The following is a 27972-nucleotide window of genomic DNA, read 5'->3' as shown; positions in this document are numbered from 1 at the left end:
ATTTAAAGTTTTACTGCATGCATTAATTTTTAAATTAAAATAGTTAATTTTAATTAACACATCGTCAGAAGGAAAATAAAAATCCACCTTCAAAGCAGGACCCCTGACCTTTGTCCTGCTTCAGTAAGTGGACTCCAGGGTCCACACTGAGGTCCCCTGCTGCCTGGGAGAGGTCCACACTGAGTGTCACCACCTTTGATCAGCTCCTGGGGTGGAGCTCACTCTAGGACATGCCCGAGGCCGGTGCCAGATGCTGGGGTGTCTCGTGGTGTAGCCGAGGGGCACTCGATGCAGTGGCGTCCACCAGACCAGGACGCAGGAACCAGACAGCCCTGGCCCCCCCCTCACTGGCTCAGTCACTAAACCTCTTTGGGAATCAGCTCCTTGAGGTTAAAATAAAGGGAGGGACTCCGGCTATGCGTTCAGGTGTTTCAAACCCATGTCTCAACAGTGACTTCTCCCCCTTCTTCACACTCTCAACAGCCAAAAAAAAAAAAAAAAAAAAAAAAAAAGAAAAGAAAAAAGAAAAAGTTGGTCTTATTCTCCATGATTTAGATTCTGAAAATATTGATTTCCTGCATATACTCTTACAAGCAGAATACTGCCTCCTCCCAAAAGGAAAACACTGGACTAGAAGGTTCCCTTCTGCTCTACCAAAACTCCACGGAATCTGTTTACAACTTCTCATTTCAACTCCTCTTCTTAAGATTTGCCTTCTTCAGAAAGCAGAAGGAAGGAAAAAAAGAAAATCGCAGTCGGGCTCCGGTTCTTCGAGGCTTTACCGTAGGAAGCCATGCTGCAGAGCCCTCTGGCCTTGTGAAAACGCAGTCTGCAATCTGGACACCTTTTATTGAATTTCAAGAACTCCCCTTGCCTGGCGGAAAGGGGTCTGAGCAAAGCAGCGCAGCGCAGATGAGGGGAGGGTGGAAGCGGGACACTCGCAAACTGGTGCCGGCTGGGCTGCCCCGACTGGGGCAGAAGCAGGAGCGACGGGAGGGGCAGAACAAGTCATTCTTGACGCAAACAAGGGTCTTGGGGCGCGCCACCCCATCCCAGTGCCTGGTCATGCAAGATGCAGAAATGGAGACCGTGGCCCCTCAGGACCACGGAGCAGATGCACCAACCGAAGGGAGTCCTTTGGGCGCCTCCCGAGGCGCCTGCAGGGTCTGGGGCAGAGTAGGGTATGCTGTCCACGAGCATGGTCAGATAACAGATAGCACCGGTTGGGAGGCTCAGGGCAGGAGACCGAGGCTCTCAGACTCTAGCACCCGCTTGCCCGGCCCTCCCGGGAAGAGACTCACTTCCTTGATCGCTGCTCCTGCGGCCACAGCCTCTCCCTCACCCCTTCGCCCTGGGAATAAATCAACTGGAATAAATCAACAAAGTGAGGTCTGACCCGGGGCACCGGCTGCCTCTGGAGGGCCGGGTCACTACTGTGCAGTAAAAAGACGCACCGGATTGAAGGACCGGAGGTGGGAAGAACAGGCTGGGGGCAGGGGACCTACTGCCCGGGAGCGCCTACACAGGAAGAGCCTTTCTGGGAGGCACCAGCCAGGGCATCGCGGAGCTGCTTGGTCCCCCGCCTCGGGGGAACCGGGGGAGTTGGCCCCCCGCTGCTTCTGATTTCTGGTGGGTCAGGGGAAGGAGGCAGGAGAGAGACTGAGAGAGGCCAGGCCAGAATAGTCTCTCAGACACGGGAGGTAGGCAGTGTGTGTGGTGGGGGACACTGCTCTGGGGCCCAGGAGCCCTGCCACTCTTCTTGCGGGATCCTGGGTAAGCCATCCATCTGGGGTCTCTCTTCTCTCAGTTGCCAAGTGGGGACGATCCTACCCCATCCACCTCAGAGGGACAGGCTAAGGGTAAAAACGGCTGACGGATAGAAAACACGTTTAAAAAAGTACAAAGCGCTATTGGAACGCGAGGCAGTGCTGTCATAAGACACGTTACCCCTTAGCCCATCCCTCATTTCACCGACACACTTTGGCTAACCTACTCGGCATCTCTTAACCTTAGGACCTCATTTCTTTCGCTCGGAAGGCTTCTGGGACTCCCTAGTTGCTTCCCCTGATCACAGTCTGTGACCCCCGCGGCCAATGGGGCGCGCCAGGTGTCTGAGGGGGGTGCCCGAAGACCGTCGCCTCCTCACTGTCCCTCTGGCACCTTCCCTTGGGGAAGACGCTCAGCTGGCCCCTTGGTCCACCCTATGAGATGAGCTGGCCGTCCGTTCAGGCCGGACAGGTCTAGGGGCTCCCTGCCCAACCCCCCCCCCTCCCCCCCCCGGAGGACCCTGTCTGGAGTGCAATTCCTCTTCCCAATTTCCAGCGGGCGGCAGGTGGAGGGAGGGAAGGCGCGCCGAGAACCACGAACCACGGGCAGGATCGGGTTGGGGGGGGGGGGTGTTCCGGACGCGCCCCCAGCCCGGGGCCGCTCCCCACCCCCTGCTCCTGCCGCCGGGCCCTCCCCTCCCCTCCCCCAGCCCAGCCCTAGTCGTGCTCTGGTGGCGCCTGGAGAGGCCGAGGGGCGCCGAGCCCCGGGCCGCCACTGTGCACGCGCAGGTGGTCCTTGAGCGACTCCTTGTAGCGGAAGCTCTTGCCGCACTCGCCGCACGTGTAGGGCCGCTCGCCCGTGTGGATGCGCTGGTGCTTGAGCAGGTTCTGCTTGCGGATGAAGCTCTTGCCGCAGAGCGCGCACTGGAACGGCCGCTCGCCCGTGTGCAGCCGCTGGTGGTTCTGCAGGTGCTCCTTGCGGCTGTAGGTCTTCTCGCACTCGGAGCACTTGTAGGGCCGCTCGCCGCGGTGCGTCATCTGGTGGCGGATGAGGCCCGAGTGGCAGTTGAAGCTCTTCTCGCACTCGGCGCACTCGTACGGCCGCTCCTTGGTGTGGCTGCGGTGGTGGATGATGAGGCTCTTGCGCACCCCGAAACTCTTGCCGCACTCGGGGCACGAGTAGGGCTTGCTGCGCGCGCCGTGCAGGAGCAGGCTCCGCCGCAGCCCGCCCGGGCAGCAGCTGCCGCAGCCGCCGCCGCCGCCGCCGCCCCCGGGCCCCCCGCCCGCGCCCCCGCCGCCCCCCTGCGCCCCGCCCGCGCCCCGCTCCCCGGCCAGCGCGGGGAAGCCGTCGTCCGGGGGCCCGCCGCCCGCCGCCGTCTCGGCCGCCGGGAGCACCGCCAGGCTCGGCGGAGCCGGCTGCGGCTGCGGCTGCTGCGGCTGCTGCGGGGCGGGGGGCGGGTTCTTCACCAGCAGCAGGCTGTCACCTGCAGAGGAGGACACACGGAGAAGTGACATGCTGATGGCGCTCTGTCCGGGGTCCCCCCCCCCCCGCACACCCTCCCTGAGAGGGGCCCAGGCCCTTAACGGATTTCCTCTGAGGCTATCTGGGCCTCAGCTTCTCCGAAAAAATGAGGGGACTGAGCAAGGGCAGGGGGCATGTTCCCTATGGTTGCGGGGCTCCTTGACCCTCTGACATGCCCAAAGCCACCCGCTGGCTGGAGAGCACCAGAAGCAGGTCCAGCAGGTGGCACTCAGTTAGGAGAGGAAACACCTGCAGAAAGCAGGGGCAAGGATGGGGGTGGGGTGGGGTGGGGGTGGGGGCTGGGCTATGCGGAAGTCACGTTGGAAGGCCGAATTGCCAGGAAATAAGAAAACAACCGCATTCTGATGTTTGATGCTAATTTATCTAAGGAGAATCTCTGGACCAGAGGGAAAGAATTTACCAGAACTTATCCAAGGCGAAAGCCTGTCTGGGGGCCTACAGAAATGGAATGCAGGGAGCGGGGACCAGAACCACACGGCCATTTTCAGTCGTGTTTCTTTCAAGCCACTGGCCTTCAGACTTGAACAGCAGCACAGTGCCCGGACCACTGGGCCCAGCCTGCCGTCTCTATCCCCATCAAAACTGACCAGACAACGGGGGGGGGGGGGGGGGGGGGCGGTAGGGAGGGGGTTCAGTCAGTTAAGCCTCCAACTCTCGATTTTGGCTCAGGTCATGATCTCGTGGTTCGTGAGTTCAAGCCCCGCACCCGGCTCTACGCTGATAGTGTGGAGCCTGCTTGGGATTCTCTGTCTCCCTCTCTCTCTGCCCCTCCTCCAAGCATTCTCTCTCTCTCTCAAAAATAAATAAATAAACTTAAAAAAAAAACCAAAAAACTGACGAGGTAGAGAGCCAACTCCATAGGACACTGGCCAGGGGCCAAAGCCTCAGTAACTCTCCCGGCCTCGATCCAGGGTGCCAGGCCTTCAATCCTGTAGGACTGATCGTGGGCTGTGGCCTCCATCGCAGCTGCACCACGGGCCTTGTTTCTCCCTCCACCCAACCTCCTTCTCTCACCCCTTCATTCCCAAGGGGACCCCAAGGAACCACACCCACATAAGCCTCCATTTCAGGGCCTGTTTCCCAGGAAACCCAACTTGAAACAGTCCTGATTTCTACTCTGATAATTCTTCCAACTCGGTGTGCGCATCAATCCACTGCTCTCACCTTCCCATCATGCACCCGCTCCCCTCTGCCCTCCCTTGCTGACCCAGCTTAGTTCCCGTGGTCAGCACCGGGGTCACTGGGCCACGAAACACCCTTTATGCCTCTGCTCTGCTTGCCTGGGGAACCCCAACACAGCAACCATGCTTGAGCAGCTGAAGATGGCTGGCAAAAATTGCACAGATCTCAAAAGGGGCCCCCACCCAGCCTGTCACCCTACTCTACTTCTCAGCGTGCCCTGATTTATGGGGCATACATCCCACCTCTTCCAGCCGCCAGCCTGAGAACTGTTGTTCCCGCCCTCACTGGCCAGTAATGAATTCAGACTTAGGCACGTGACCTCGTTCTGGCCGATGACACGTGAGGAGGAGGCTTCTGGGTGCTTCCTCACTCCTTCGAGTGTAGGAAAAGAGATGGCCTTTCCTTTCCCTCTGGTCTGGATGTGACTGCTTTGGAAGAGCTGTGCCCATCTTGCTCTAGCCATTCCAAGGAGGCTGAACAAAGAGCTGGAAAGAACCCAGGTCCCGGATAACGTAGCTTCATCCTTGAATCAACCTGAGGCTGAACCTCAACTGCCTCTTAGTTACGTAGTGGAATAAATGTCTTCATTGTTTTTTTTTTTTTTTTTCAATGTTTATTTATTTTTGGGACAGAGAGAGACAGCATGAACGGGGGAGGGGCAGAGAGAGAGGGAGACACAGAATCGGAAACAGGCTCCAGGCTCTGAGCCATCAGCCCAGAGCCCGACGCGGGGCTCGAACTCCCGGACCGCGAGATCGTGACCTGGCTGAAGTCGGACGCTTAACCGACTGCGCCACCCAGGCGCCCCAAATAAATGTCTTCATTGTTGAGGGCAGTTTCAATCAGGGGTCTAAAGCAGTGGAGAACAGCCTACCAGGCACGGTGGTCCAGTATCTCCCAATTTAAGAGAACATTCTCCCCGGACCCCATGTGCTCCCAGGCTCCGCTACCCCATCTCACCTCATCTTTGGTCCTTTTCATACCAATGTTCTTGAAGAGTTATCTACCCTTGCTTTTACTGATCTCTTTCAAACTCTCCCCGCTGAAACAACTTTTTCAAGGTCATCAACAACCTCCAAGTTGCCCAATCCAATGGCCTCTTCGCAGTCCTGCATATTCAGGCCCTCGTTGTGTTTGTAGTTAACCCTCCCTCGAGAGTCTCTTCTCTTAGCCTCTGGATTTCCTCCAGGCTCACACCTCGTGCCTCTTTAATTCTTTGTCTACGCTCTCCCTAGATCTCTTAGAGTCCCCAGCCTTAAAATAACCTATGTATAATAATTTAGCAGGCTTTTGTCCCTGGTCCCTAGGAGGTAGCCTCTAAATCCTTGGAATTTCCAGGGTGAAAGGAGTGTCTTTCTCATTCAAGGTAGGCTCTGGTGTTATGCTAATGAGGCAATTCGTGGTGAGTGCCTAGATAGTGGAAGCCAAAAAATGATGACTCAGGATCTGGGCTGCCTATGCCAGTAAGACCGTCCCCACGACTGGAGAGGGGGGACAGGCTGGAGAACGACCTCAACCTCACCTCCAGTGGTTCAGTCAATCAGAAGTATGCAAAGAAACTCCAGTAAAAATTCTAGACACAGAAGCTTCAGTGAGCTTCTCTAATAGGCAATACATACTGTGTATTGTCACACATCACTGTGCTGGGACGGTGACACTCCTGATCCCACAGGGAGCAGACAACATAAGCTTCCATAAGCTTCAATGTTTAGGACCCTTCCAGACAGAACTGGTCCCGTGGATCTCTCCTTTTGCTAGTTCTGATTTGAATCCTTTTGCTCTAATAAAACTATTAGTATAGATGCCTTCCTGAGTTCTGTGAGTTGTTCTAGTGAACTGAACCCCAGGGGCTAATGGGAACCCCTGGATTTGTACCCAGATGGTCACAAGTGAGTGGGTTGGGAACCCTCAAATTTGCAGCTGGTGTCTGAAGTCAGAGCAGTCTCGTGGAGGAGGGCACTTCACCTGGGAAGTCTGGTCTAATTCCAGGGAGCTGCTGTCAGAAGTCATTGCCACCTACAACCCCAGGTGAATCTAACCCCGAGTTCTCTCTTGAACTTCAGACTCCTGTGTTCATCTGCCTACTTGGATGCCATCTCAGATCTTACAGGCCCAAAGTAGAGCACTTGATTTACACAGTGAACCGGCTCTGTCCCAGGACTCACCATTCCAGGAAATGGAATTTTGGTTCAGGTCCTGATTTCATGGTTTGTGAGTTCGAGCCCCGCATCGGGTTCTATGCTGACCCCATGGAGCCTGCCTGGGATTCTCTCTGTCCCCCAACTCCCTCTCTGTCCCTCCCTTTCTCTCGCTCTCAAAAATAAATAAAAATAAATGAACATTAAAAAAAAAAAAAAAAGGAAACCAGATCATGTCACTAACCTGTTTCTTCCCCAGGGAGGCCTTTCCTGACTTAACCCCCCGGCCCCCATCCCCACCTGCCTGCTTCCCACCCCCCCCCCCCCCCCCCCCCCCCGCCGAGTCATCACCTCAGAGCCCGGACCGCCCCTGACTTTATCTGGTATGCTCGCGAACTTGCTTGTCCCCCATCACCTTCCCACATAAGGAGCGACCCAGGCTCTTTTTCCCTGCTGTTCCTAAGTACTTGTAATACTGCATAGCACAGAGTAGGCACTGAGGAAATCTTTCTCAAATAACAGAAACTGAAAAAGGCGGGGACGAGTGCTTCAACCCAAGGCAGCGAACAACGTGGGAATTTCAGGAGCGGGCCTTCAAATTGCATTTTGTAGGTGTTGGCATCTGCGTAGGGGAGTCTGGCTCTAGGCTCCTGACCCCACTCGCTCCAGAAGCATCTGGTAGCCACGGGACTCCAAAGTCCTCCTCAGACTTCCTGCTTCGATGGAGCCTCACACACACTCCCTTCCCTTTGGCTGAATTAGATTTTTCTTCCTGTCTTACACTAGCTATCATATATAATTGAGGAATCCCTTTTACTACAATGTAGTGTCCAATCAGGCCAAAGTCTGACTTTGGGTCAAATAGGACACCAGGTCTTTCTTGCACACCCTGGGGCAGGGGGAAGGAGGCTGGCAGAGACGGGCATCCTAGGGTTCTGTGTTTTACTCTAATTCCACTACCCTCTCCAGTCCCAAACCCTCTCCAGAAGACGTGATCCCACGTCTCACCAAAAGTCCATCCTGTTGTCCTTGAGAAAGGACGTGTAATCTTTAAACCTCAGAGGTACCACAGGTGATACTAATTTCAAGACGAACAAGCGGAAGGCGGGGGCCCCCCTTTGGGAGAAAGTCAGGAAGCTCTGATAAGAGGCTCTGGTGACTGGGCTGGCGGGAGATTTCCCGACACTCCCGTCTCCCAAACGCCGGGCATTGCCTCCCAAATGCCAAGGTTCGAAGGCCTCCCAGAGAGAAAACAGCACGAGGCAAAAATCGTTCTGTGACTCAGAATATCCAAACCGAGTAGGTAAAACGGTCTGCTCACTTGCAAAGCTTTGCAGTCTCTGTATAGACTCCCCTCGATCATTCCCACGGCCACATAAGGTCTCCAGGAAAAGGCTCCTCCAGGCCCATGCACCCCCAGGCAACTTGGAGAAATCAAGTGGTCGTGCTGAGGGACGAAGGTTTGGGCAGAATTCCTGGCACGGGGTTTGATGAACTAGCACCTACGTCTTCGAGGCCAGAAACGGCCTCAGCACCATCAAGAAGGGAGTGGAAAACTGCGGTCACTTCTTCCTGGCCTCAGTCAGTCCCCTGGCTTGCCCGGTCTCACCCCAGCCCAGCAGCAGGTCGGAAGAGGACCACTTTAAATTCTATTTTCAACAAGGGCACACGCGGCTCCCTGACCAGTCCTCCAGCCCCAGCCAACTCTTCCAGACTGGACTCAACTGGTCTCACGGAGAGGGGGATCCACTTGCCTGGGTTTTAAAGGGCCTTCCCGATCAGAAATAATCTATGTGCTCAGCTCTTCCCTGGATTCTAGGCTCTTGGAGGGTTTCAGGAGTATGGACAGGGAGCATACTGACCAGAAGACACTAAGTCAGCCATCTCGAGGGCAAGGACATGGTGCTAAGTCTGGCAAGGAACACCAGCCAGACGCTAAGGGTGTGTTAAATGATCCGCGAACATATGCCTAAGGTCACTCACTGGCCAATAAGTGAAACTTCAAAAAAGACCCAGGAGACCCAAGTCATGTGAGACGTTTGGTCCCTTACCTACTGGGGGGAAAAAAAATCCCCTCTGCCTGTTGGAGCTTTAGTATCTTTATCAGCTACTCTGGGAGGTCAGCTCAGGGCTGCCTTGGGACTACGGCCAGCGTCTTCTAATTACGTGAGCCACCTGGTGTCATCAACTCCTGCTCAGGCGCCAGTGGCTCGGCTCTCTCCCAGCCCCCTCTCCTTTCCCTGCTGTTACGAGCTGAACTACAGCCCCCCAAACAGAGGTGGAAATCCAAACCCCAGGTACTGCAGAAAGTGACCTTATTTGGAAACAGGCTCTTTCCAGACGTAATTAGTTAAGATGAGGTCATACTGGGGTAGCGTGGGCCCTGACGCCGTCTGACTTACGTCTTTAAAGGAAGACGGCTAGGAGAGGACACCGACACGCAGGGAGAACACCACGCGAGGGTAAAGGCAGAGGTGGAGCCATGCATCTGCCAGCCCAAGGAATGCTAAACGCTGCCACAAACACCAGAAGCTAGGAGGTTTTCAGAAAGGGCATGACCCTGCCGACCCCTTGATTTCAGACTTCTGGCCTCCGGAACGGAGAGACAATACCTTTCTGTTGTTCTAAGCCACCCCGTTTGTGGTGCCTTGTTAAGACAGCGCTAGGAGGGGCGCTCAGTGGGTTGAGCGGCCGGCTTCGGCTCAGGTCATGATCTCACAGTTTGTGGGTCCGAGCCCCACGTTGGGCTCTGTGCTGACACTTCAGAGCCTGCAGCCTGCTGTGGATTCTGTCTCCCTCTCTCTGCTCCTCCCCCACTCGTGCTCGGTGTGTGTCTCTCTCTCTCTCAAAAATAAAGAAACATTAAAAAAAAAGAAGACAGCACAAGGACACAAACATGCCTGCCATCTTCCAAGAGGAAAGGAGACAGTGCTTTGATACAGAACATCACCCTGTCAGGGGGGAGGCCGAGGCAAGCAACCAGCCCTGTGGACGACATACCCAGGGGCCCCAGGGGACGCGTTACTCACTGGGGCCAGAGTCTAATCCGAGCTCTCCTTCCATGGAGTCACGTGGGCCCCACGGGTATGGCTGCTCCTCCTGTTTGATCCACGACAGAATGTCATGTGCTGAGATCAGAGACTCTGTTCGTGGAAAGAAGGCAGCCTGAGATTCTGTTCATTCCCACCGAGCAGCCAGTCCATCAGGGGTTAGAAAACCCTCACACGCAAGGCCCGCCGCCCCGGCTCACACTTTGTCTCATTTCCTGGCCTCCTCACCCTCCCAAGCGCCCTCACGGACGGGATCTCGCTTGTGCTCGAGACATCGAGCTGGCCACAGAGCAGGAGGCTTCGCCCAAAGTCTGTGCAGCTGCAGGACCCAGATGAGAACCTGCATCTTCCAATCTGTCCACCGAGCCCCAGAGCAGCCTGCGGGTCCACAAGAGGCCAGGGGGAGGTCTGGTGTCTGACGGCCCATGGGACCGGGGTATGAGTAATAGGACGTAAGAACCAGCAATGGCAGGGGCGCGTGGGTGGCTCAGTTGGTTAAGCGTCTGACTTCAGCTCAGGTCATGATCTCTCGGTTCCCGGCTTTGAGACCCGCATTGGGCTCTCTGCTATCAGCATGGAGCCTGCTTTGGATCCTCTGTTCCCTTCTTTGTGCTCCCTCTCTCTGTCTCTGTCTCTGTCTCTCTCTCTCAAAAATAAATAAACATTAAACAAAAAAAATTTTTTAAGTTCTAAAGTTGAAACAAGGAACGCTAGCTTTTTTTTTTTTTAATTCTTCTAATGTTTATTTTATTTTTGAGAGAGAGGGAGAGAGAGGGAACAAGCAGGGGAGGGGCAGACAGAAGGAGACACAGAATCCAAAGCAGGCTCTAGGCTCCGAGCTATCAGCACAGAGCCTGATGTGGGGCTTGAACTCACGAACCGTAAGATCATGACCTGAGCCGAAGTCAGATGCTCAACTGAGCCCCCCAGGCGCCCCAGGAATGCTAGCTTTTATGTCTGATCTTGTCTTCCTGGTGTGGGGTCAGTTGAGACCCTGGGGTCATCGCTACCAAATATGAGGACACGGGACTTCTCCAGCTCTACAAGCACACGCGAAAACACATACACGCACGCGCGCACGCGCGCACACACACACACACACACACGCAGGTCCCAGACAGGTGCAACTTCACTGTTCTGTATGCGTGGACCGTACCCAGAAGTTTCTCAGAAGAGGTTTAACTAGCGTCCACTCATGAAAAATTCCAAAAAACGTAAATTACTTTCATTCTGTCACAGAAATATACACCAGTTCTGAAAGTCTTTCTGGTTATATTTATTGCTCAAAAATTGTCATTGCTGAAATAACTGTCGCGTCAGTTACGTTGACGCAATAAACTGTCAATGGAATGATTCTTTTAGAAAAGCCCTCGGTACTTTACGAATGGTTAGAGTCCAAAATCTGTACGAAGTTGCTCACTGAGGGACACGCTGTATTCTATCCCCTGAGCCTTTCACTGGCCTTTAACTAAAAGTGATCAGACTGACTTCCCAGCAGTTACAAAACTCAGAGAGAGTCTCCGTGTCCTTGACATTCATCCTGGTATCTTGCTCACCTGAATTGGGGTCCGTTGGAATATCTCTCTCTGCCAGATCCTGCTGATCCCATACGCACGGGTGCTCCTCCTGTTTAATCCGGGACAAGAGGTCCTGGGCGGAGGCTGGTGAGTCTGTGGGAATACAGCAACAAAGGCCTCAGGGGACACGAGGGGGCCTGCAAGTCTGTGCTCTGAGTAAATCTCTCATTTCCTGCAACGATCTCTTTTCCCTAAAATTCAGGCATAATCGAATCACACGAATTAATTAAAGGTTTAAGTCAGCTTGTCCCCATGTAATGGAGCTTTTGTGGCAGGTGAGTGGATACTGTGGGGCGAGCATCATTACCGGTGACTTCGAGAGAGAGTCTTTCTGTGCTTCGGGAACTTCAGTCGTTAGAGTAAGAGTCACATTTGAGCCCAAAGCTCCACCGTGGCCAGAGGTATTCCTCGCGAGGGGATTTTCCAGGAAAATGAGGCCTTCCATGAGCCTTTTAGATTCACCATTTTATTGGGATTTTTCTAAGATGTATGCTCTCTCTTCTGCAGTCTGCTCAACCTCATTTACTCTTTCTTGCCTTCTTATCTCTCAAAGCTCTCTTTGAAGATACTAATACTGTGATGCCGTCTGGGAGCATGCCTGATGGAAAGGGAACAGGCTTTCCCCCACTCAGATGATGTGATCCCTTACCTGTGGGCGTGAGGCTCTGACTAAGTGGGGGCTGAGGTTTGTGGAACTCTAACCTCTGGATAAGTAATGAGCTATAGTATGTTACGAGATCCTGTGATGGGTAATTTTGTGACAGCTAGGCCATGGAACCCACATAGTTGGCCAGACGTCATTCTAGATATTTCTGTAAATGTATTTTTTTTTCTTCTTCAGAGATTGGTATTTAAATCAGGAACCCTTGAGTCAAATGGACTGCCTTCCACAACGTGGGTGGGCCTCATGCCAACAGCTGAAGTCTTTCATAGAAAAAGACCAAGCACCCCCAAAGGAAGAGGGGATCCGGCCAGCAGACTGGACACGGCAGCCTCCACAATCATTGAAGCCAAGTCCTTAAAATCAATCAGTCTGTCTCTCTCTCTCCACACCCGGACACACACCCACACTCACCTTGTGGGTTCTCGGGAATAGTTAAAATAGTTGAAAACTGATACAAAAAAGACAAAAAACAGGACAAGCTAAGCCCGGATGGGCGGCAGATTGCCGGAGCCATGTTCGTGCCCCTTCAGGAAACCCTGTCTCTCTGCCCGCCCGAGGTCCAACTTCTCCATTTCCAGCTCTGGCCTCTGGCCTGGCACACACAATGGACGATGCTGGGGGCCGTCAGACCATGCCGGGCCCTTCCTCTCCCTCCCTGGCTCGGGCAGCTCCTGGACTCACTCACCAGTAATGGACTCCGTGGGGATGGCTCTTTCCTCCAGGCCCCGCTGGCCCCGGACACATAGGGCTTCCTCCCGCTTTACCTGAGAGGACGAATCCTGTGCAGGCACCAGGGGCTCCGCTCCTGGGGAGAGGGAATCATGTCATTTTGGTGTCCTTTCTGAACAACATCACCCGGATGTTCTTGGGGTCAGGAGCACGGCTGATGGCACTTGTGAGGGAAGGACATGGGGGCTTCGGGTTCCTGGTGGGCAACTGCAGGGGACCCCGAGAAGCAGAAGGTCCTGGGAGCAGAGAAACAATCAGTATTCAGGACAAAGGGGTAGGCCTGGCCACAAGATGAGGTGTAATAAGGCCGGGAGAGAGTTCCAGAAACAGCCCAGGCTGGGTTCGGTGCTAATCAGGACCAGGTCAGAAGTTTGACCTCCGTGTAGGAGTCACTGATTTTCACTTTTCACCCCAGTCAGAAAGAGGTGGCCAGATACACACACACACACACACACACACACACACAGCCAGGTCCTTCTGATGTTCCATGGCGTGATGTACCAGCCCCGGCAGCGGGCGGCTTGGGTGGAGGGGGACAGATTAGATGAGGGACTGGGTTCAACACTGCCCGCAGCCCAGCAGGCGAGTCACCCAACCTCTCTGTCGGCCTGCTCGTTCCCCCCACAATGTGGGCATAGCGATCACGGCTCTAGCTCCCGCCCAGGGATGGATGAGAACTCGGGGAGACTGCTGATGTACCGGACTGAAACGTGAACGCCTGCAGCGCTGGAAGGCAGGGAAGGGGCCGCTCGGATGAATTGTCCAGAGACAGAGACTTGATCAGTGGTGGCCGGTGGCTGGGGGCCGGGGGCTTGGCGGGGGAAGTAGGAGTGACTGCTCATGGGTCCGGGGTCTCCCGTGAGGAAAATGTTCTGGAACTCGACAGTGGTGACGGTCACACAGCTGTGTGAACCACTGAATTACACACTTTATAAGAGTGACTTTAGGGGCGCCTGGGCGGCTCAGTCGGTTGAGCGTCCGACTTCAGCTCAGGTCATGATCTCGCAGTTAGTGAGTTTGAGCCTTGCGTCGGGCTCTGTGCTGCCAGCTCAGAGCCTGGAGCCTCCTTTGGATTCTGTGTCTCTGTCTCTCTCTGTCCCTCCCCTGCTCACCCTCTGTCTCTGTCTCTCTCTCTCAAAAATAAATAAACTTAAAAAAAATTAAAATAAATAAATACATAAAGAAAAGAGTGACTTTATGGCACATGAATTACATCTCAACGAAGAGAACAGACTGGCAAGGAGGGGTCGCTACCTTCTAAGGGAGCTTCCTTAAAAAGGACAGAGTTCAGGGGCGCCTGGGCGGCTCGGTCGGTTAAGCACCTGACTTCGGCTCAGATCACGGTCTCATGGCTGAGTTCGAGTCCCGAGTTGGGCTCTGTGCTATCAGTGTCGAGCCTGCTTCAGATCCTCTGTCCCCGCGCCCCCTCCCCTCCTCGTAATGTCAGGAACTAGATCTCCTGGGGACCACACATCCCCTCTTGAGTAAGGAAGGCAGTGAGGAAGGCGTGAAGTGTGAATCTGCCTGTGATGAGGCCCCAGCAAAACCCCGTATCCACGCGGGCTCCCCATCTGCCCCGGGGCTGGGCCCGGCTGCTCCCAGGTCTCCGGCCTCTCCCTGCAGGCGGAGGTCAGGCCTGGGAGGCTGCGAGCCTGCTCCTCTCTTCTCTCTGCCCAGCTCACCTGGGCCTCCACAGCTGCCTGGCTCTGACCCAACAGACAAGCTCGGTGCTCCTTGGGCCCAGAAGCCTCTTCCTGTAAGTGACTGCCATTATTTCGGTGGTGGCAGAACCGGCCCCGAGAACGACTCAAGGGAAGCCCGTCTTGAACTCAAGCAAGGATGGTGAGGCTTCTCTCCTGCCCTGACCTTGGCCCGGGGCTCTTTTTTTCAGCTGCCATCACCTGTGTCTGGATCCATTAGGATTTCTCGCTCTTCTGGGTCTCGCTGCTCCCACACGCAAGGCTCTTCCCTGGGCTCCGCCTGGGATGGCGCATCCGGCTTGGGCACTGCGCCCTCCGCGTCTAGAATGAGTTGGAGGGGAAGGAAGGACACAGCGAAGTTGACCAATGGATCCCGATCAAGGGCGCCGGCAGAAGTCTCCCTCACCCCAGATGCCCTCCCCACCAGAGGGCCCCTCGAGGCGGTGGCCATCACGTATACGAGCTAATCTCTTACGAGGAACCTTGAGAACCAGCGAACGGATTCCCAGGTTCTGGTGTAGAAACAGCTGGACTCTGAAAGCCAGCAGCAGACAGACCGTGGCTCGTCCAAGGCTATTGGGATGAGGCGTGTAGTCAGGTGCCAGTGATGCGGTTTGGCTACATTCCAGAACAAAGCAGCCCCGAGCTGAGTGCTATAGTGGCAGTTCCCGTAACTGGGCTTTCAACCATCGTGTTGTTAGAATCATTCTATCTTTAGGGCATTATAAGCACAGAGTTTCTTGCATTTCCCTGAGGGATAAACACGAACACCTTGCCTGGGTGGTGTGAACGTGGGTTGGGAAGCGTTTCACTGCCCTCTGCACACGCTGCCTGCCCCAGAGGAGGGAGGGCGCTCTTACCCAGGGACACCAGGGTTTTGTAGTTCTCCTTGACAAGGTTGTTGTAAAGCTCCTTCTGCCACTCGTCCAAGTTCTTCCACTCATCCTCAGAGAAGTAGACGGCGATGTCGACAAATGTCACCGGAACCTGGGCCGACAAGAGTCACAGTCCGGCACCTGCTTGCTTGTCCCCAGAGCCTCCCCTCCAGGGGCCACGGGGACCCTTTCACCCCAGAGCCTGGCCTTCGATCTCCACGGCTCCTCGTCCCCCAGATCCCAGCCCAGTCCACCTCAGTGGGGACAGTCCACTCTACTCCCGATCTTCTTATGCTTCCAAAACAGGATGGTCAACATGCCATTGCCCCACCCCCTTTTTTTAACGCACTTAACCATATCCTTTGTAAGTTCGCTTTCAGGTAAACTGGGTACCCGAAGGCAGAGCTGAAATCCACATGCTGCTTTTGGCACTCCAGGTGTCAGAGGTGTGGAAGGTTCTCAGAGGGGGGGGTCCCTGTCCCCAAACCTGTATTTCCAGTCAGGTTAGCTCGAGGTACACACTTACGTTTTTGTCACCAAAACACGTAAATCTAAGGGCGTGTGCTAAAGCTGCAGGACCTTGACCTCGATGGTTCAACGCTAGATCCCAAGCATCTGGAGGCACCTGCTTTGGAGCCAGTAACTGTGTGTTGAATATGTCGAACGGCTGTTGCCAGTACTGGGCAGCTAAGTCCACTGCAGCCTGGCTCACCCATCGCCGGTGCGGCTCCCTGGTGATTCCACCCAGTCTAGTCTGTTCTCCAGGACTCCTATTTCGGTATGACAAGGGTCCTTGTCTCTACTCCCCTCGGACGCTCACCGGCATGGCCCAGCCTCGCACCGAATCTTTCAAAATGGTTTCGCTTCCTGACTTTATCATCTGAGCTTCCCCTCCGGGACACACGGCCTTGTCGCCATCGCTCGCACCCTGGCCTCCCACCCTCCATTCTCCCCGGCCCTAACTGGAGCGGGTCAGGCTTCGAACCTGCACACCCGGCCAAGGCAAGCCCCTGCGGCACCTCTGGACACATTAGGTAAGGACAGCCCTCGGGGCGCCTGGCCCACTGGCGTCCAGCTCGGTGAGTGGGCAGTGCCTTTACATGAATGAGAAATGTCTAGGGGCACCTGGGTGGCTCAGTCTTTGGCTCAGGTCATGATCTCACAGCTCGTGAGTTCAAGCCCTGCATCGGGCTCTGTGCTGACAGCTCAGAGCCCAGAGCCTGCTTCGGATTCTGTGTCTCCCTCTCTCTCTGCTCTGTCCCTGCTCATGCTCTGTCTCTCTCTCTCTCTCTCAAAAATAAATAAACAGAAAAAAAATTTTAAAAAAGAAGAGGAAGAAGAAGAAATATCTAGGGGCCCCTGGGTGGCTCAGTTAGTTAAGCATCTGACTCTTGGTTTCAGCTCAGGTCACAATTTCACGGTTCGTGGGATCAACCCTCACATCAGGCTCTGCAGCGACAGTACAGAGCCTGCTTGGGATTCTCTCTCTCTGCCTCTCCCCTGCTGGTGCGCGCACGCTCTCTCTCTCTGTCTCAAATAAATAAACTTAAAAAAAAAAAACTTTCATTAAAAAAAAAAAGAAAAAACAGGGTACCTAGGTGGCTCAGTCGGTTAAGCGTCCAACTTTGGTTCAGGTCATAATCTCATGGTTCACAAGTTCAAGCCTTCAGTCAGGTTCTGTGCTGACAGCTCAGAGCCCAGAACCTGCTTCAGATTCTGTGTCTCCCTCTCTCTCTGCCCCTTCCCTGCTCATGCTCTGTCTCTCTCTCTCTCTCTCTCTCAAAAATAAATAAACACTAAAAAAATAAAAAAAATAAAAAAAAAGAAGAAGAAGAAATGTCTAGGGGCCCCTGGGTGGCTCAGTCAGTTAAGCATCTGACTCTTGGTTTTGGCTCAGGTCACAATTTCACAGTTCGTGGGATGAAGTCCCCACATAATGCTCTGCAGCGACAGTACAGAGCCTGCTCAGGATTCTCTCTCTCTGCCTCTCCCCCGTTGGTGCTGTCTCTCTCTCTCTCTCTCTCTCAAATAAATAAACTTAAAAAAAAAAAAAAAACTTTCATTAAAAAAAAAAGAAAAAAAGAGAGGACCTGGGTGGCTCAGTCGGTTAAGCGTCCAACTTTGGCTCCGGTCATGATCTTGCAGTTCACGAGTTCAAGCCTCCTGTCGGGTTCTGTGCTGACAGCTCAGATCCTGGAGCCTGCTTCAGATTCTGTGTCTCCCTCTCTCTGTGCCCCTTTCCCGCTCATGCTCGCTCTCTCTCTCTCTCTCTCTCTCTCTCAAAAAAACAAAAACAAAAACACCAGACCCGCTGGTGCCCAGCTCAGTGAGTGGGCAGAGGCTTTATATAAATTAAAAATGTCTTGGGGGTACCTGGGTGCCTCAGTTGGTGAAGTGTCTGTCTTCTGCTCCACTCATAATCTCACGGTTCGTGGGTTAACGCCCCTTGTCGGGCTCCATGCTGACAGTGCAGAGCCTGCTTGGGATTCTCTTTCTCTTTCCCTCTTTCTCTCTGCCCCTCTCCCACTCTCACACATGATGCCCTCTCTCTCTCTCTCGAAATAAATAAATAAACGTTAAAAAAAAACAAACAAACGACAGAGGGGTGCCTGGGTGGCTCAGTCGGTTGAGCGGCCAGCTTCGGCTCAGGTCATGATCTCACGGTCCGTGAGTTCGAGCCCCACATCAGGCTCTGTGCTGACAGTTCAGAGCCTGGAGCCTGTTTCAGATTCTGTGTCTCCCTCTCTCTGACCCTCCCCCGTTCATGCTCTGTCTCTCTCTGTCTCAAAAATAAATACACGTTAAAAAAAAAAAGTTAAAACAAAAAAAAAGGACAGAATTGTCTGCTCTCACATCAGGTGCTCATAACCTCATGGGCATCCTGCACACCTATATGCCACCCGCTGACTGATAGCTCACGCATCACCCATCTTTAGAGACAGAACAGAACTCCTAATTTCCTGGATCTTCCACCAGACTTCGGCAAATCCCCAACCTGGGAAAACCGACACAGACCACTTTCCGCATTTGAATTTCCTGCTGCTAGACAAAAGTCACAAAATTCTGCAGGTGACACCCACCATACATTCGTGCCACTTGTCCCAAGGCTGCTTTGGAAGCCTCTCGTTGATCTTGTTGACATCTGCTGCGCTCCCTGAGAGGCATCTTTCAAACTCTTCCCTCCTCCCAACCCTCCCCTCCCCCCATCGGTCCCAGATTCTGATCACAGGTAGCTGCTGGTCTCACCAAGTCAACCCTCCTGCTAACGTGCCCCTCATTTCTCCTCCATCTCCTGCCCGGGAAACTCAACCCAAACAATCTTTTCTCTCTGACATCCCAGGCTCTCCCGTGTGGGTCACCCAACCTAAGATGAACCCAACTCTGCCGCGTCAAGAGACCCTACCCTCCCTCTTCGCTTGAAACACACTTGGCACTTTCTTCTCCACAACCCATGCCTCCTTTAACCCTTTACAATCCGGCTATGAACCCCTCACACTCCGAAACCACACCCTAGATGGTCATCAGTGGCCTCTTGTTAACCCTCACCCTTTCAGACCTCTTTGAAAGGGCAGATCGCCTTTCTGGAATGTTCTCCTTGTTGGTTTCCACAACTCTGCTTCCTCCGGCCCACCACAGCTTACTGCTTCCTCTTCCTCCCCCAACCCCAAGGCTCTGCCCTTCCCCTTCCCTGTTCCTTCGCTTTTTCTTCGGCAAATTCATCCCCTGCACCACCTCAGTGGTTACCTCTTTGCACATGACACCCTTCGGCTTTCCTTGTTGCCCTCAGAGTTCAGATTTCCACAGCCCTCTGAGTGGCTCCATTCAGTCGCCTTTTAGGTACCTCAAACTACACGTATCCAAAACCAAGTTCATTCTCTTTTCCAACAGGCCGACTCCTCGGCCTCACTTCATCATTTCTATGAAGAGTCACAATTCTGGAATCATATTCTCGCGGTCGGAAATAGACATCCCTTCATAAAAACTTCCCTGGGCCAGGATACAGTCTGAGACATGGCCGGAGACTACAGGGAGCCTACAGTCTGGCTAGACAGAAAAGACTATCCGTGAATTATCTGTCGGCCGGCCAATTAACAGACACAATAGAACCCAAAAGGCACAGAGGATCTGAGAGACAACAGCCTTCCTTGGCTCTGACAAAGCGGATGCATTTAGCATGGCCAAGAGTACACGATGAATTCTAACTATTACTAGCAACATTAATTAACTTTCTCATGGTGCTTTACGGGCGTGGGTTTTACAATAGGCCCACGAATTCTTTGACCGTCCCTTCCAAAAGTACAGCCCAATTCTCCTCCCCCTGAGTGTGGGCAGAAGATGCAGCGACCCACTTCCAACAAACAAATTAAGCAGCGATGTGTACGATTTCTGAGACCAGGTCATAAAAGACATTACGGCTCCGCGCCGGTCTCTCTCTGGGGTCACTCAGTCTTGGGGGACAGCTGCCATGTCGTGAGGACACAACAGGCGTGTTGGGAGGTCCACATGGTGGGGAACTGAGGCCTCCTGCCATCAGCCAAGTGAGTGGGCCATACTGGAGACAGGGTCTCCAGCCTCGGCCGAGCCTTCAGGTGACCATAAACTGGATTATAACTTCATGAGACTCTGAGCCAGAACCACTCAGCCAAAACTCCCTAAATTCCTAACCCACAGAAAGCACAAGATGGTAAATACGCTAAGTTTTGGAGTAATCTGTTACACAGCCACAGATAACTAACACACAGCGAGCTACACAGTGTTGTCCCATCAACAAAATCAATGAATCCTCACAATTCATGCGACACATGTATCATCATTTTCATTTCCCATGAGAATACTGAAACTCAGAAGGACCAGCTGGGCATTTACCTACAGAATCATTTACTTCTCCTTCACTTCTTTCAAAAGAGGGACTGAGGAGGCTCCGCGACGACCAAAACAGACTTCAGCAGGTGTAGGAAGACAGTACGTGGCAAAAGCCGAGATTCACACCCTTGTCCTCTGATCCCAGACCCCATACCCATCCCATCGTTCTGCGAGGGCATATGTCAACTTGGAATGCCCAACGCCCGATCCGATGCACAGAACACACAAAGGTGCCACCGGAGGCCATAGAGCCGGGTTAAAGCATGCGGCACGGAGAAGGGGAAAGGGCAGTGTGTGAAGAGATGCCGGTTGGGCCAGATAAGCAGTGTGCCAAACCACACTGAGAAGGAGCGTCTGTGGCTGCAGCGGGAGGGGGTATTCGCGGGAGGAACCAAACCACTCTTACAACTCAGTTCTAGGAGCCCGCAATAAATTGCCGTCACACCACTCTGCTGGCAAAGTCACTGCCTTGGTTGCCTCAGCAGATATGGAGACAGAGGAGACCCAATCCCTTATTTGGAGGTGGGAGCTCTCCAGCTGGACAGAGTCACTCGGCAAATACTTTTAGAAGACTGACTAAAGTCAGGTAGAGCTATAGGCAAGGAGACACAGCAGTGAACCATGCAGAAATGACATTCCGGTCAGAGAAAACCATCCAAGGGGACAAAAAAAAAAAAGGAAGTACATACTTAAGGTGACCAATGGCACAGAGCAGGGACAGGGAAAAGAGCATGTAGGGACGGGGGCGTGGTTTTCTTGTTTGGGGGGAGGGGCATGGAAGGGCAGACCCTCGGACGGATGGAAGCAACGGGAGGGGGCCAGGTAGGTACTCAGGGAGGGAGCTTGCTAGTGGACGAAAGTCCCTGAGGTGAGACTGCGTGGCTGGGAAGGAGTGGACAGGAAGGGCGGAGGGGAGAGGAGGTCAGAAAGGTGCAGCTGGAGAGAGGGCTCCTGATGGAACAGGGGCTTTTATGTTGCATGAGAGGGAAGCCGTTTGGGGGTTTTAAGCAGAAGTAACTGATTTTTTTTTTTAATTTTTTTAAATGTCTATTTTTGAGAGAGAGAGAGAGAACATGCGCAATTGAGGGAGGGGCAGAGAGAGAGAGAGAGAGAGAGAAACACAAAATCTGAAGCAGGCTCCAGGCTCTGAGCTGTCAGCACAGAGCCCTACTCATGGCTCGAACTCACGGACCTCGAGATCATGACCTGAGCCAAAGTCAGAGGCTTAAATCAGCCACCCAGGTGCCACTGACTGGTTTATATTTTTGAAGGATCGCTCTGGCTGCTCTGCTGAGAACAGACTGTACAGGGTGAGGGACGAGGATGGAGACCAGGCAGGAGACCATGGCGACGGAGGTTCCCACCAGATGATGGTGGGAGCAGTGGAGCTGGAAAGCAGAGATTAGACCATGGATAGTATTTTGAAGAAGAGTCAGGCAGACAGCATTTACCAATCTATTGGAAGGAGGGTTGAGAAAGAAAGGAAGCAAACGTGACCCCAAGGTTTTTGGCTTGAACACCTGCAAGGGTAGAGTCGTCTTCCATGGAGAAGAGGATGATTCGGTTAGAACAGGTTTCAGGCGGAAGATGGGAGTTCAGTTTGGTCGTGTTAAATCTAAGATACTAATTGAATACCACTGGATTAGCAGGTAGACATGTGAATCTAGCATTTAAGAAGAAAGTCTGGGCAAGAGACAGAGAGAGAGTGTGGGAGGGGGAGACTGCATTCGGGAGCTGACAGCACACAGACTGCATTCAGAACTCCGAGATGAAATGAAATCATGAGGGAGGGAGCATAGATAATGAGTCAAAGGTCAACACCCAGCTCCGGACCTCTCCAAACAGAAGAGGTCGGGAAGTGGAGGTGAACCAGTGCGGAAGACTGAGCAGGAGCCACGAGTAGAAAGGAGCAGAATCAAGAGAGGTGACTTGGGAGCCATGTGAAAAGGTGTTTCAAGGAGGGGGTGGCTTCCTGTATGCATTGCCACCTTCGGGGCAGAGAGGACGAAGACAGAACTGACTGTGGACATCATGAAGGCTCTGGCAAGACGAACAGGATGGAGAGGTGAGAGCAAAAGCCTGGTGGGCAGAGGTTCCAGGGAGAATGATCCAATTACCAAGGTACTGGGATACTGAGAATAGAGGAACACGTTCAACGAGACCATGGAGGACGCAGAGGCAGAATCTAGACAGTCAGAAACTTGGGAGGACACACGGCCTTTCTTCTACAGACACTTTTCTTTTTTTTTTTTTTAATGTTTATTTATTTTGAGAGAGAAAGAGAGAGAGAGAGCTGGGGAGGTACAAAGAGAGAGGGAGGCAGAAGATCCAAAGCAGGCTCTGTGCTATCAGCGCACAGGGGATCATGGGGCTCAAACTCACGAACCACAAGATCATGACCTGAGCCGAAGTCAGATGCTTAACCAACTGAGCCACCCAGGTGCCCCTCTACAGACACTTTTCATGGAAAAATGAAAGAGACGAAGGAGGAACTGACAGATTTTAAAAGACTTAAAAAAAAATAGCACCTTCTTAAGTTCTGATCCAAACAAATTAATAGAAAACAAATTATAACATGTTTGGAAGACCAGAAAATGTGAACACTGACTGGATGTCTGAGTGGGCTGAGGCTTTTGTGGTGGTAGCAATATTGAGACATTATTTCAGAAAAAGACTCTACTTTTTAGAGCTATACACTGAAATATTTACAAAAAAAAAAAAAAAAAAAAGACTGATATCTGAGACTGGCTTCAAAATAAAGTGGGAGGGGATGTGGGTAGGGATTTAGAGGAAACAGGCCAAGGGCTGACAGCCATTGAAACTGGACAAAGGACGGGCACCTGGGTGGCTCAGTTGGTTAAGGGTCCAACCGCAGGTCAGGTCATGATCTCATGGCTCGTGAGTTTGAGCCCCGCACTGGGCTCTGTGCTGACAGCTCAGAGCCTGGAGCCTGTTTTGGATTCTGTGTCTCCCTCTCTCTCTGCCCCTCCCCCACTCACGCTCTGTTCCCCCCCCCACCCCGGCCTCTTTCAAGGATAAACATTAAAAAAAAAGATAAAAAAAAAAAACAAAACTGGATGACGGGCACAGGACAGTTCATCACACTATTCTATCTACTTGTGTGTATATTTGAATTTTCTATAATAAAAAGATGAAAAAGGGGAGGGAGAGAAGGAACTGGAGACAGCAAATACTGATGACTCGGTTAAGGAATTCTGCTCTAATGAGGAGCAGAGAAATGAGGCACGGGCTGGAGGGAGAGGCAGGGTCTAGGGACGGTTTCATGACAGAGACAGGCAATGTTCGAAGATGTCTAGAGCAACCAGTAGAGGGGGGAGTGGACGACCCAGAGGAGAAAGGGGGAGAAGGCCAGAGTGAGCCCCGGGGTCGGTGAAGGGTGGGCCAGTAAGGCCGCAGGAACAGGGAAGGCAGCAGGCCCGAGGCAGCATCGGATGAATGTGGTGGCTTCACGTGCATCTCTTTTGGGGACTCCCATTTTCTCAGTGGACCAGAAGGCGGGGTCATCGATCGACCGTGCTATGTTGAGGATCCAGAGGGACAGTGGGAGAGCGAATGGAAGGGGGAGATGGAGCATGAATTCTGAGCCGCAAGAGGGGCCCACAGAGGGGACGGTCACAACTTCCTAGCAATTCCAGTTAGCATGGTTTGGGGTGTGTCTCAGCCACGCTCGGGTAAGTTCATCCAAAGAGAACCAATGACTCATGGTCCTCTGTAGGTGCCAAGGGGAAACCCCAAGCAGTGAAGAGCTGCAGGAGTCTGCAGACACCCAGGCACCTTGGGGGTATTGGGAAAGGTGACGGGAAAGGCCAACAGAGAGAAGCAGCACACGGATTCCGCGGGCAATGGGTAGAGGGCAGCCTCACGGAGCTAGAAAATTCAAGACTAGGTTGTTTAAGCGGAGGCAGGCTTTAAGAGAAACTGAAATCCCACATGGGGGAGCCAGAGAGTTTCATGGGCAGGACTGGCAATTTGAAATCAAGAGTTGTTCACACGTGCGGGTCCTCGCTTCCATCTCTGCCCGCGCGGACCGCTACGTACCTTGGGGACTTCCCCCTTGCTGCCTGGCGGCAGCCTCAGCACCCAGAAGTTCCTGTTTCTCAGCAGGTTCTCCATGTTCTCCAGCCGCCTCTGCAGCAGCCCGTACTCCTGCAGCAGGGTCCCCAGCACGGCCCACTTGCTCTCCATGTGGTTCCCGAACTCCACGGCCGTCTTCTCGCAGTCCGCCAGCTTCTTCTCGGCGGTGCCCGTCCGCCCCTCCAGATTTAGCAGCTGGCTGGCCTGGGCATCCACCTTCCTCTCCACGGCCTGAATGGCGGCCACCACGGTCCAGAGCGAGATCTCTGCTGTGGGCAGCTGGGGCTCTCTCATCATGCGGTCAGGGAAGACGGGTGCCCTATCTGGGAAGGGCGGGAACTGAAAAGGCATCGGTCGCCGGGCATCCATGTCCCACTCTTGAGCCTGTGTGCGGAGCGAGAAAGTGACAGCCTGGGATGAGACCCTATGTGAGTGGGGAGTGGGGCCTGACAACAGGAAACAACGAATCAAATGCCTCAGATTCTCGCCCTTCCGCCATGCCCCCACCCTCCAGGCCACAGTGTTCGTTAATGTCCCCAGTGAAAGCTCAAACAGCCCAGCCAACCTTCCCATTTCCTGCCATGGTCACTGGTTCACGTACCTTGACCCTTGGCAGGTCAAGGCTGTGGACAACCCCCCCCCCCCCCGCCTCGCCTACAATGTCACATATCGCTTTCACAGAACAGCCGCTTTCCTCAGGGGCTAGACTTAGTGATGAACTCTCTCTCTCTGGAGTTGCCTAGTGCTTTCTGTTTCAGAGTAAGAATTTTCTTGTAAGTCATCTGACCCTAATCTTCCCAGCCATCTCTAAGCAGGTTGGGGCAAGAATGATTATCTCCGCCTTCGAGATGATGGAACTGAGGCACGGAGAAGTGGTGGTCATTCTACGGCACCTGGTTTCACCGCCAAATGGGGCAGCTCTAGGTGCCGCAGGGAACAAAAACACAGTTGAGGAAAGTGCCACCATACCCAGCAGGGCTGTGACCCAAGGAGCCACCAGAGAGCCCCAGTGAGTGAGCTGAAGGTCAGCCTTTTTTCCATACACAACTACTTATTCATATTTTCTAAAACGAAAATAGGCTCGCCAGAAAACATTCACTGACGAGGGGAGAAGAGGACGTGTCTAAGAGGAAGAGGAGACTTCCCAGTCCCGTCCTTGCTTCCTGGAGGAGGGGCACCCCAGGGTGCAGCTCTGCCCCCAGAAGGTGAGGCCCCCTGGGTACAAGTTGGGAACTAAACCCTGTGACCAAGAGGGGGTGGTCACAGTTCATTGGTGACCTGGGAACCAGCCCCATACCATAGCAGCAACCAGGGCTTAATAATGGACAACAGCGGGGATGATAAGCCAATTCTCCTTACATGTGCGATGGGAGGAGGTATCGTTTTCCTTTCTCCCTGTTGCTGCTGAAGAGGCCCTCAGGCTGGGCAACGTGGTGGCCTGCTGCTTAGGGATGACCCGGGCAGGCTAGGGACAGGCATGCCAACTGCCCTAACTCTAAGCAGCTGTGACCGTCACAGAGGAACACCCCACAGCTTCCAGGGAATCGCTCGGTGACCTGGGATAAAGGGGAACAGGGCCCTGAATGCCAGGCCCTGCAGAAGAAAGAGGCGATGTTTCCATCAAAGCCATCCATCTGAGCAGATTTAGGCTTGACTCCTCCGGGCCCATAGGAGGAGACAAGGGCCGACAGCGGAAGCTCAGAGCGTCCCCAGGCCCAATTTGCTTTTGGAAGGTTTGAAGACCTAAGGCTGAAAAATGATCCAACACAACGGAGCAGCTCCCGGCTAACTTGTCAGAACCCGGTCGAGAAGCAGGCCAGGAACAGAGGGGGCTTCTGGGGGATCCGCCCAGGGTCGGTTCCCACACTCTCCGGCGGCGGGGGGGGGGGGGGGGGGGGAGGGGGCGGGGAGACCCGTCCAGGTCTCCATGGGCACCACCTCCTCGCCTTTTACACAGTACACAGCTCCCAAGCACTGGCTATCAAACTCCTCTGCACACCGAGATCCTCACGGAGCTTTAAAGAACTGACTGGTGTCTCCTCTCAACCTTAGAGACGCTGATTTCACTGGGTTGGGGCCAAGTTGGGCGTCAGGAGTCTTAACGCTCCGGTGACTCTAACGTGCAGCCAAGTTTGCCAACGGCTGAAAAGAAGGCAAAGTCACCTCTCGACGGCCCCTCTCCTCCGTCACACCCGGTGCAAGGGAAAAGCGAATGACTCGTTAGACTTGGTGCAAGATGGCAATACAACATCCAAAAATATCTTTTTGTCAAAGTGGCTACGGTGTAAACCTGTTGGGGTACGCAGGTGCGCACACGCCCGGGGCCGGGGCACGAGTGCGGCGGGCCGAGCGCTCGGCCGCCAGGCGCGAAGGTGAGCCGCGGTCACGGCTCCGCCAGGTCTCGGCCCCCTTCCCCGCGGGGCCTCCTCCGGGCGCCCGCACCCCGTGCACGCGGCCTCGGGGCCTGCTGCTCGGCGGCGCGCGCGGGCCGGGCCTGCTCGGGCGCCGGGGCCGGCCGCGGGACTCGGGGCCGGGCCTGCTCGGAGCCGCCGCGCCCCGCCTGCCGCGCGAGTCCGCCCGGGCCCCGGGCCCACCGGGGCCTCCGATTCCGCGCCCGCACGCCGAGGGCCCCCGGGCGCCCGCAGCCCCGCGCCCCGCCCCCACGGCCAGGCGGCGCGGCCATGGCGCTGGGCGGGGGCTGCACCCACCTGCATGGGCGGCATTCCCTCGGCCATTTCCCCGCGCAGCGCCGGCTCCTGGTGGCAGACCTCCTCCGGGGGCAGAGCCTGGGCCCAGCTCCAGCTCCCGCTGTCCAGCCCCAGGCCCTGGATGCCCAGCTGCTGAGGCTGCGGCCGTGTTGACACAAACTGCATCCTGGGAGTGCTGTTCCCCGCTCGGGCCGGCCAGGGAGAAGAAGAACGTTTTCCAGGCGCCTTCCCCCTCGCCGGGGCCGGACAGCTCCATCTACAGCCCGTAGGAGCAAACAGTCCCCTTCGGCGGCGCTCCCCGCCCCTGCGCCGCCAGCTCGCCAGCCAATGGCCTCCGAGCTCCTGCCCGCCCGCGGGGACCGGCGGGGGCCACCTCGGGGCCTGGGCCACGCCCACCGCCGCCCCCCAGGTGGCCCTGGGTGGATCTGCTCGTTGGATCCCTGCGTGTGGGATGCCTGGCCCCAGAGTCCCAAACAATGCCGGGTCCCGATTTCTGTTAATGCTGCAAATATGTATTGGGCATCCCCAAGGGAAATGGTGTCTGACCCTACTGAAAAATTTGCAAGAGTAACTGTGCCTGCGGACTGTATCTTCTGGCCTTTCCCCTTCCCTCGTTCCTTCACGGGCTTTACCTCCCACTCTCCCTCTTCCCAATCCAAATTTACCGCGACCAATTCCAGGCCTTTGCATTGGTCTGGATGACAGAGAAGTGATCTGGGCCAACGTGTCAGAAGAGGGCCGAACTCTTCCTCCCAGGTAAGGTGCACCGTATTTTAATAGCAGCCTCTTCCAAAACCTTTAAATATAGGTCAACATCACTTTGAAACGTCAAGCTAAATCAGAGGCGGAACCAGGGGGAGGCCCTGGTAGGCTGATGGAGATTAGGGTGAGGGGGAAATTCACTCATTCATGCCACAAATATTTACTGAGCAGCTACTATGTGCCCGGTACTGCTTAGGCAGAGGGTGGGCTTTGCAGTTGGATATACCTGAGTTTAAGTTCCAAAATCACCACTCGCTAGCTGTGACCGTGAGCAGTTTAACTTCTGACCTTCCCCTCGGTCTCTTCCTATAGAAATGAAG

The 27972-nt window shown here is 54.3% G+C and overlaps 1 protein-coding gene across 3 annotated transcripts; it reads right to left on the bottom strand.

Moving 5' to 3' along the window:
- Window positions 1-517: 517 nt before the first annotated feature.
- Window positions 518-27972, bottom strand: ZNF282 (zinc finger protein 282). 3 transcript variants are annotated; one of them, XM_047096562.1, is made up of 10 exons: window positions 27879-27972; window positions 27556-27686; window positions 26891-27146; window positions 24147-24566; window positions 15210-15336; window positions 14551-14670; window positions 12606-12725; window positions 11236-11349; window positions 9659-9772; window positions 518-3250 (listed from the first exon to the last, which is right to left on the bottom strand). In XM_047096562.1, exons 3-10 carry the CDS (start codon window positions 27053-27055, stop codon window positions 2484-2486), a joined length of 1947 nt encoding a protein of 648 aa, XP_046952518.1. In that variant the 5' UTR covers window positions 27056-27146; window positions 27556-27686; window positions 27879-27972; the 3' UTR covers window positions 518-2483. The 3 variants fall into 3 exon arrangements, with proteins under 3 accessions (XP_046952518.1, XP_046952516.1, XP_046952517.1); XM_047096560.1 differs by having other exon boundaries at window positions 26891-27686; XM_047096561.1 differs by having other exon boundaries at window positions 26891-27956.

This window comes from Lynx rufus, unplaced genomic scaffold (assembly GCF_022079265.1).
Source record: "Lynx rufus isolate CCGP_SWC_20201006 ecotype Redwood Valley unplaced genomic scaffold, mLynRuf1.p SCAF_4, whole genome shotgun sequence".
Classification (NCBI taxonomy): domain Eukaryota; kingdom Metazoa; phylum Chordata; class Mammalia; order Carnivora; family Felidae; genus Lynx; species Lynx rufus.
This window is presented reverse-complemented; position numbering and strand designations above follow the sequence as displayed.